The 10,393-nt window shown below is 41.0% G+C and overlaps 1 protein-coding gene across 2 annotated transcripts; it reads right to left on the reverse strand.

Moving 5' to 3' along the window:
* Positions 1–921: 921 nt before the first annotated feature.
* On the reverse strand, positions 922–9,942 carry LOC115919757. Of its 2 annotated transcripts, none has more exons than XR_004062007.1 (2): positions 1,702–9,942; positions 922–1,022 (listed from the first exon to the last, which is right to left on the reverse strand). XR_004062007.1 is itself a non-coding variant. In XM_030973900.1 (2 exons), the coding sequence occupies exon 2, from the start codon at positions 8,965–8,967 to the stop codon at positions 3,502–3,504; it is 5,466 nt and encodes a 1,821-aa protein (XP_030829760.1). In that variant the 5' UTR covers positions 8,968–9,094; positions 9,774–9,942; the 3' UTR covers positions 994–3,501. The 2 variants fall into 2 exon arrangements, 1 of the variants encoding a protein (XP_030829760.1); XM_030973900.1 differs by having other exon boundaries at positions 994–9,094; positions 9,774–9,942.
* Positions 9,943–10,393: the final 451 nt, after the last annotated feature.

The raw sequence follows: 10,393 nt of genomic DNA on the forward strand, positions 1-10,393 counted from the left end.
GTCCGCTTGTTAAACAAAAATTCGCTATCACATTATTTTGAATTGGTGCTCAAATTTTGATGACAATTTTAAATTCGGATCTAATGTCATGTTGTATATTTATGTTTCTCGAGCCCCCACAACAGAATTATTGTATTGTAATTGCGTTAACGGATACCACGGTATCGGGTATTCGAAATCATTTTGCAATTGTGGTTTTAGAAGAACCGCCATAAGAATTCAGCTTTAAAAAGAAAGTCCTTCCTAGAATGAAACTGGCGGCTTTACAATTTCCCTTGCGAACAGCACTCTTAATTTTTATTATCACAAAGTGTCATAAATGGTCATTTTTTTCTTCCCACCCCCCCCCCCCCTCCCCTCAAAAGAAGAAAGAAAATAACAATAATAATGATAATAATAATGTTCTTTAGTTACCTATACGCGCCCTATCATTTATGAGACATGTCCCTCTCTGAATAAATCTCCATCAACAACCCAAAAGATAGAGATTATGGAGAATTTTCAGGACTAAACTTAAGATCTGGTCGCAAGGGGAATCAGTATTCTGTAAGGTGGCCGATTTGTGCGTGGTCGTTTATGACTTTGAAAACTTTCTTTATTATCCTTTCTTATTTTCCTCCAACTTGTAATAATTCTCTCATTCTTCTGCTTTCATCAAAGCTCTCTTGATATCAGGGTCGGGCTTACCATTTCAAAAAGATAAGACAAAATGAATTAAGTTTCGAGACGGACGAAATAATAACATACTTTCAGCGTATACGCCCGTCTGGTTCTAGCATGTTACAACCATTTTGCACGATAAATACACACGTATATTTCATCGAGTCTTTATTTCAAAGAAATTTCCATACAAAGAAACCAGGACCACCCATTCCAGAATCATTGCAGGTCATACGATTTTTTACAGCACTATACCCAAAAAGACATTGTGACGTTAAATTCTGCTGAAGTGACCCCAACAGTAGGCTTAAAGAAAGGACGACGACATCCAAGTTGAGATACGTGCATAAAATGCAGTTCATCTGTAATATCAATAAAACAAACAAGCAATCATAAGCATGTGTACAAATTCACATGAATAAACAAACATCTATTGTATCGCACAACTAGCTTGCCATAAATGACCTTAATATGCATAACTGAGTAAAGAAAACCTTCAAGAATAAACTATGTGAGTAAAGCTCACTTGTGCAAACACAAACTGTATAACTGCCTCATTTATCTTATTCTAATGAACTGTCTCAAATTCTACCTTTGTTTACAAATATAACCCTTACAAATCATACCTCTCTATCTTGTAGGTTAACGTCATACACAAATAAACCCTCGACCAGCCTTATTTCCTGCCTCTATCTTACACTCTTTACTTGGTTCCTGAACTAAATTCCTATTTGCTTCTACACCCTTGACATTCTTTATAACCAAGGAAAACAATTCATACTCTTTGTTTCATGTCAATTATCATCACTCATTACACACAAATCTAGATTATCCTCAACACAAACTGATATATGCACAAATTGTGCATTCACACACGTTATCCTACGTTTGTCTATATGTGGTGCTACATGCACAGACAACATTTTAACGTACTTTTCATCTTAAAATTACAGAAAACTAGATTTATATCTTGTGCCATTTTTGGCCTCATACAAACAATTAAAGATTGATTTATACAAATAACAGCTTTATAGTACTTACAACATTGGGCTTGTCTCGATTGTCGGGGATTACTGATGGAATCACTGTCCACAAAACATTTCAAATTTCGTGACTTTTAGGCTGGCGAACTACAAACGCCCTCTTACGACCAAATGAAATTATGGTTAATCTGAACCGACGTCATGACAGAAAACTTTCTAAATCTTACATCCCGGCCCCTTAAATGCGTAGCCACAGCAAAGCATTTATCCAAATAACTTCAACTTCCATTCAAATTGTCTAACTTTTCTGTTAATAAAACACAACTAAACATTCAGAATTTACACTCAACTCTGCATAGCACATTCCATTAATTTCATTTACACAATGTAGTACATTACAGTAAATGCCTTTAGGGTGAATTTATAGCCTATACACAACAAACACTTGTCGTCTAAAAATGTATACCTACAGGTCAATTAAAGTAACATTGGGCAAAACGATCAGTTGCCTTAATAGAGTACACATTAACTAAATCTCAACACAATTGTTGACACTCTGTAGCAAATAACAATAACAAGGATTGTTAAAGTCCTTGACATTCCTTACACACTTTGAGTTATCTAGTGAATTACCAAAGGAAAATACGAAATATATCAGCTCAAACATAATGATTCTACATGTACCTCTATGCACTAGAGCTGCTAACTACTCAGAACTGTGTATTTCAGTACTCGATTCTTGAAACTAAACCCCCTTTTTTGTGAGTTTTCAAGCAAAATTCAGTAGCCCACCACTAAGTACAACAGGGTTACACACAAAAAATGATTTTCAAATTCAGAAAATGGTGCTTCTGTGATTAAACTTTCTCATCATTCGCAATCTTGAGTAAATTGTCAATTTACTTCCGGTATACAAAACTTTAGTTCAACTATCCCCTTCATATCAAATATCCTCTTTTGGGTCTATGCATCAAATATCAACACAATTCGGTTCTTTAAAGTTTCAACTTGAACTAGACACTACATATTTGTATGCTCATGCATTGACCAAATAACATGTTATCATGACAAATGATTCTCATTTGTAGTGGTCAAATATTTAACTCCTGCTCTTAGGAAAAAACATGTAAGAAATTACGTATGAATATCGTTCGAACAAAAAAATCTTTCAGCAATAGTCTCAGTTCAATACTGAAATGAATACATGTATTCTGAAGTCCATTATAGTCTTTCTTCAAGTATTGACTAATAAACATAATATGACATAGTCTATAACAAGGCTGAAATGTTTATTACTCTTCAAGAGTAGAGTCCACTGTCCTCAAATATAACGTGCCCGATTTACCTCAAGGGCACAATGTTACCGCAAATAGTCTTGTATAAAGTCTGAGGACTGTTTTTATCAATTTCTTGCGCTTAAACAAGTTTGTTGCTGTAAACGAGTTCTGTCTTGCGTCGACGTCAGTCTAACTTGAATATGATGATCAGGATCTTTCGCTTGTCACGGATCAGGATAATCGCGACATAAAAAATTCACAAGAGGCGGCGCTAGGCTCTCACCTCGCACGTTTAATTCATCGTGCATCAAATATAATTATCTCACATAAGAAACTAATGCTCCAATTTAGTCGTTCTTCGCTGTGGATCCATTTAAATTGAGATCGCTCTCCACGGTTCACCAATTTACGCTCTTTGCTTCTTCCAAAACTGAAACATGATGATCAGGATCTTATGCTCGTCACGGATCAGGAAAATTGCGACACAAAAATTCACAAGAGGCGGCGCTAGGCTCTCACCTCGCACGTTTAATTCACCGTGCATCAATATAATTATCTCACATAAGAAATGAATGCTCCAATTAGTCGCTGTGGTTCACCAATACGCTATCTGCTTCTTCCAAAAGACATAGTTTCTGCACAGGCCTGACTAGGATACCGGTGCTATGTTTCAGCTTGACCGATCGGACGAGCTTGTCCTTCCCAGGATAGGTTTCGATTACTCTTCCCGTCAACCACTTGTTCCTCGGCAGATTGTCGATAATCAGCACGATGTCACCTTCCTCCAGATTTCTCGTCTCTTTCAGCCACTTCTGCCGCTGTTGTAAGGAAGGTAGGTATTCCTTCACCCACCTGCGCCAAAATAAGTCTGCCAGGTATTGAATCTGCCGCCAGCGTCGACGTCCATACAGATCATGTTTCTGGAACACATCAGGTGGTAGAGCATTTTTTGACCTCAGGAGCAGCAGATGATTTGGTGTGAGAGGCTCTGCATCCCTTGCGTCATCAGATGTTATGGTGAGTGGACGCCCATTGATAATTGCCTCTACTAGACACATAAGAGTCGTTAAGCCCTCATCATTCAGAACCTGCTGCTTCATGACTGCATTCAAGACCTTTCTCGTAGTTCTGATTTGTCTTTCCCATGATCCACCCATATGGGATGCTCTCGGTGGATTGAATTTCCAATCAATTCCTTGTTGAAGGAGATTATCGTGGATCTTCTCCTGGTTCCATCGTTTCAATCCCTCCCTCAGTTCACGTTCAGCACCTATGAAATTTGTACCATTGTCGGATCTGATAATCTCTGGTTGTCCTCTGCGTGAAATAAATCTGTGAAGGGCATTCAGAAATGAATCCGTCTCCAATGAATGCAGTACCTCTATGTGTATTGCTCTTATAACCAGACAAGTGAATATACATCCATATCTCTTCACAGAGCTCCTTCCTTGTCTCACCATGTATGGGCCAAAGCAGTCAACTCCCACGTTACTGAATGGAGGTTTTTCTGGTACCACTCTATCTGCCGGCAAATCTGCCATCTTCTGTTCCACTGGTTTTGCACGTTGACGTTTACATGTGAAACACTTGTGTAGTACATGACGAACTGCTAACCTCCCTCTGATTATCCAAAATCGTTGTCTGAGTAGGGATAGCACATACTCCTTCCCTGAGTGACCACACATAATGTGGTAATGTCTCACCAAAAGCTGTACTACATGATGCTTGGAAGGCAAAATCACTGGGTGTTTTGTCTGCTCTTCTAGTGGTGCATTGTGTAGTCTTCCTCCAACACGTATCAATCCTTCGTCTGTGAGTTTCACGCTCAATTTAGATAGTGGGCTAGATTTTGCTATTCGAGTGGGTGACCGTTGTGTAGTCTTATTTTGCTGTAAGACTCTGTACTCCTCAGCATAGGTCTGTTGCTGAACGTATCTGACAATTGCTTCTTCAGCTACAGTCATCTCATCAACTGTTACTGGCTGCTTCATATCCAGTAAATTCATATCTTTGCGTGCCTTTCTTCTCAAGCACTCCTTGACCTTCAGGATCCATGCAATACCTTTCTTCAGCCGGAACCAGGACGAGTAACTTTCAAGGAGTCTATCTGTCGCCTTGACTTCAGATTCGGCTGCAGCAAACACTCCAGTCTTGTCTTGCTTTACCTCTGGGTCATGCTCTAAGCTAGACTCATTCACTGTCAAGCTTTTAGGCCAATCGCATTCTTCTGACCACAAAAATTTTGGCCCTTCTTTCCATCGTCCAGTCAATTCCTCAGCTGTCAGTCCACGCGAGGCATCATCGGCTGGATTGACATCAGTGTTAACATGTCGCCACTGCCTTGGTTCAGATCCCTCATGAATGGTTGTAATTCTGTTTGCTACAAACGTATGGAAACGTTTATCCTCATTCTTCACATAATGAAGTACTATTGAACTGTCAGTCCAAACCACTGACTCTTGGAGCGGCAGATCCAGTTCCCGTTGTATCATACTGTCTATAGTGACAGAGAGTGTAGCCGCCATCAGTTCAAGCCGTGGGATTGTCATCCTCTTCAGGGGTGCAAGACGTGACCTTGCAAATAGTATGCTGCAGTGCACCTGACCCTCAACATCCTTCATCCGCAGGTAGGAAACGACTCCATAGGCTTTCTCTGAAGCATCTGCAAAGTGATGTAGCTTATACTCTGCTACCTTGCCAAAGTCATGTGGTTTGATGCATCTGTTGACCTGGAATTCAGTCATCTTGGGTAGTTCCTGTAACCATTCATTCCATCTCTCTATTTCCTTGCTTGGAATCTCCTCATCCCATGCAAGTTTAAGTCTGGTTAGTTCCTGCAAGATCATCTTAGCCTTTAGGATGAAAGGACTGGCGTAACCGAGAGGGTCGTAGATGGAAGATACAACACTCAAGATACCCCTCCTGGTTTGGGGTTTGTCCTTGGGTCTAAGTTTGTACAGCAAACAATCAGTTTCTACATCCCAGCTGATTCCAAGTGCTCTCTCGACTGGAAGAGCATCATGATTGAGATCCAGACCCCTCACATCTTTAGCTCTCTCTTCTTCTGGTATGGATTGCAGGACAAATGGGTTGTTACTGACCCATTTGGTTAATCTGAAGCCTCCTTCACTGAGCAAGACCATCAAGTCCGCAGCAAGTTTCACCGCTGTTTCTTCATTCTCAACTGACACCAGGCAGTCGTCCACATAGAAGTTCTCGAGAATGGCCTTAGATGCTTCCACTTTACCATTACCATCACCGTTTCTTGCTGTCTGACGAAGTGCATGGCTGCACACACTTGGGCTCCACGTACCTCCGAAGAGGTGGACGCACATCCGGTAGACCAGCGGTTCCTTGTTGAAGTCTCCGTCCTTCCACCACAAGAATCTCAACACGTCTCGATCTTCTGGAGGTACCCTCACTTGGTGGAACATTGCCTCTATATCTGACATGAGTGCTACTGGTTGCTGGCGGAATCTAAGCAAAACTCCCATCAAATTGTTGATAAGGTCCGGCCCCTGTAACACTGCATCATTCAAAGATACCCCTTGGTGCTTGGCCGCACAATCGAACACGATTCGCATCTTGTCTGGTTTTTGGGGATTCAAGACTGGATGGTGGGGCAAATACCAAACAGGGGTGTCCTTGGGTTGCCTAGTCTCCTCACTAACTTCCTCTGCATAGCCTTTCCTGAGGAGATCCTCTATGCCCTGTTTGTATTTCACATACATTGCTTGATCTCTTTGCAATCTCCTTGCCAACGATTTCAAACGCTGTTCTGCACTCCACTTGTTATCAGGCAAGTTAGGTGGTCTCCTTCTGAAGGGCACCGGTAGTTGGAAATGTGCACCTTCCCGCTGGATGTCCCTCTCCCATATTTCCATTACCTTCTTGTCATTGACTGACATTGCCTTGTCTTTCTTAAGCACATCTGTAGCTTCGATCTTCCAGAATTGGCTGACTTGTTCCTCCAGTCTATCATTACTGTCAATGAAGCTAGATGTAGCTTTGGGTACACCATCTGAACTGGAACCTACAGGTCCACTCACTGACCAACCCAATTTGGTCCTAACAGCATAAGGGCCATGCTGTCCTCGTCTCACCTCGATAGGTATCAAGGCTTCAGGTGAATCCTGCCCTATCAACAGTCCAACTTCATGTCGTTCAATGATCGGGAGGTTGATTCCTTCTAAGTGATGATATCCTGAAATGTCATCCACATTGGCAATGTGTGTGTCTCTGATATTAATGGCGTCTCTGGTATACACACAGGGTAGCTTCACACAGTCTGTATCTGGTCCCGTGTCTGCAATCAGACTAATCACTGAGGTCTCTATGGGGCTATTACGCTTCTCCAGTGTTGTCAGGCTTAAACTTTGCTTCCTTCCAGTAGCATTGAGTTCTCTGGCCAAAGTGGCTGTACAAAATGTACTGGTTGAACCAGAATCCAACAGTGCATATGTATTCACAAATACATTCTCTCCTTGAGCTCTAACCCTCACTGGAACAATGGGAAGCACACACCTTCCGGACCCTGTGACACACTTCTTAACAAACCCATTCTGGACTTGATGGACTTCGTTGTTCTGGGTTTCAACTGGAGCCTGTGTCGTTGTCATCCTTCCTGCAGATGAAGATGCATCCTGTGCAAAATGGAGAAATTTTGTGTGTTTTCTCTGGCATCCTTGTACTGAGCATCTTCTATTCAATCTGCAAAACCTACTGGTGTGGCCAGATTGCAGGCAGTTGAAACACAGTCTGTTGTCCTGAGCAAACTGAAATCTCATCTCGGGTGCCATGGATTTAAAACTGTCGCACCCAAACAAGGAATGTTCTTGCCTACACTTCAGGCACTTCAGGTTGACTGCTACTTCTGTTACCTCTGTAGCGTACATGTAGTTACTTCTTGTACTCTTCTTGTTGAAAGCTGGGTTTGAAGTTTCAACTCTTTTTGTTGTTGCTGTCAGATCTCCAAAGACAGGATCATTGGCTTCCTCAGCAGCGTTGGAGACAAACCTTGCCATGTCCGAGATATCGGGAGAACGCTCCTGCTGTCTGATGTCTCTCACCAACTTTAACCATCTACCTTTAAGGTAATATGGAAGTCTCTCAGCCACCTTCAGCAACTCTCTCTGGCTACTAATTTCCTGCAGTAGATCCATTGCTCGAAGAGTTTCCATGCTGATCTTCAACTCATCTGCAAACTTCTGCAGCCCCTTCCGGTCATTCGCATGGCAGATTGGACCAGTGGTTATACGTTTGATCCAGGCTTCTCCTATCTTGTACTTGCTGCCAAAGCGTTCCACCAACAGCTCTCTGGCTCGTTGGTACCCATACAGTGGTTCCATGACCATACAGCACTGTATGATGCCCTTAACTTCTCCTTCACAGCAATGATATAACTTCATAAGTTTTGTCCCACTATCGAGTGAAGATCGACCAATTAAGTTGTCGAACGACATCATAAATTCATGGAAGTGCAAAGGACTCCCATCAAACTTCATCATCTCTACATTAGCCAGACTGATAGCTTCCAACCATCGTTGTTGCTGAACTTGGGTCTGCAGATAAAATTCTCGGTCGTCTCGTGGTTGATAAGCTTGACCTGAAATGGGAGATGAAGCCATTTGCTGAGCTGGAAAAGGAATAGTCTCTTGTAGGAGCGCAGGTTCCTTGACATCATGATTGCTGACATGATGATGATGTTCCGTAGCATGCTCTGCACTTTCATGCACCTGCTTGACATTCTGCTGACTGGAACTCCTATTCCCTATACTCGACACCTTACTGCCACTCCTGTGTTGCTCATACACGTCTTCTTCTGCCTCTGCTGCGCTGAGCTTGGCACGTAAGAGTAACTTAGCCTTCCTTTGCTTAAGGCGTATTTCTTCGAGTTCTATCTCTTGTTCTTCCTGAAGAACTGCTAATTCTGCTGCTATTGCAGCCCTCTTGGCCCTGGTCCTAAGTCCAGATGACGTGGTGGAACTCTTCCCAACCTGACTTGCAGAATCCTCTGGATTGACATCATCAACACCTACTTGACTCATGGTGACGAATGCTAAAGCTGTTATGAACTTTGTGTGACGTTAAATTCTGCTGAAGTGACCCCAACAGTAGGCTTAAAGAAAGGACGACGACATCCAAGTTGAGATACGTGCATAAAATGCAGTTCATCTGTAATATCAATAAAACAAACAAGCAATCATAAGCATGTGTACAAATTCACATGAATAAACAAACATCTATTGTATCGCACAACTAGCTTGCCATAAATGACCTTAATATGCATAACTGAGTAAAGAAAACCTTCAAGAATAAACTATGTGAGTAAAGCTCACTTGTGCAAACACAAACTGTATAACTGCCTCATTTATCTTATTCTAATGAACTGTCTCAAATTCTACCTTTGTTTACAAATATAACCCTTACAAATCATACCTCTCTATCTTGTAGGTTAACGTCATACACAAATAAACCCTCGACCAGCCTTATTTCCTGCCTCTATCTTACACTCTTTACTTGGTTCCTGAACTAAATTCCTATTTGCTTCTACACCCTTGACATTCTTTATAACCAAGGAAAACAATTCATACTCTTTGTTTCATGTCAATTATCATCACTCATTACACACAAATCTAGATTATCCTCAACACAAACTGATATATGCACAAATTGTGCATTCACACACGTTATCCTACGTTTGTCTATATGTGGTGCTACATGCACAGACAACATTTTAACGTACTTTTCATCTTAAAATTACAGAAAACTAGATTTATATCTTGTGCCATTTTTGGCCTCATACAAACAATTAAAGATTGATTTATACAAATAACAGCTTTATAGTACTTACAACATTGGGCTTGTCTCGATTGTCGGGGATTACTGATGGAATCACTGTCCACAAAACATTTCAAATTTCGTGACTTTTAGGCTGGCGAACTACAAACGCCCTCTTACGACCAAATGAAATTATGGTTAATCTGAACCGACGTCATGACAGAAAACTTTCTAAATCTTACAGACATTTCTTTAATATAATTGTGTTACAGTGACAGTAGTGTTAGAAATTACTATGAGCTATACATTATCATACAATACATTATTTGGGTTTATTTTTGATCGCCCATTACATTATTTGAAGAAATGATAGGCCTCTATGTACAGAGGAATATTACCTGTATATGCATTGTATGATCTGGATGGTGGGGATCTAAAGATAGGGATGAAAAGAGAACTGTAATCTAGTCATGATAATCAATATCTTGTTTTGAATACATGCATGTATATATCAAGAGAGCGAGAGAGAGAGAGAGAGAGAGAGAGAGAGAGAGAGGGAGACTAAACACAAATAATGTTTTTTAATTCGTTGTCAACGTAATGTTCAACGTTAATTGTTTAATGGTGAACGTAATGGTCAACTGAATGGTCAACGTAATAGACAACGTTAATGGTCAACGTTAATGGTCCGTC

The sequence above is a fragment of the Strongylocentrotus purpuratus genome, unplaced genomic scaffold (assembly GCF_000002235.5).
Source record: "Strongylocentrotus purpuratus isolate Spur 01 unplaced genomic scaffold, Spur_5.0 spur5_scaffold_7, whole genome shotgun sequence".
Lineage (NCBI taxonomy): Eukaryota > Metazoa > Echinodermata > Echinoidea > Camarodonta > Strongylocentrotidae > Strongylocentrotus > Strongylocentrotus purpuratus.

Coding starts and splice junctions, on each gene's coding strand:
- LOC115919757 (XM_030973900.1), bottom strand. CDS start 8,967: ATGAGTCAAGTAGGTGTTGATGATGTCAATCCAGAGGATTCTGCAAGT.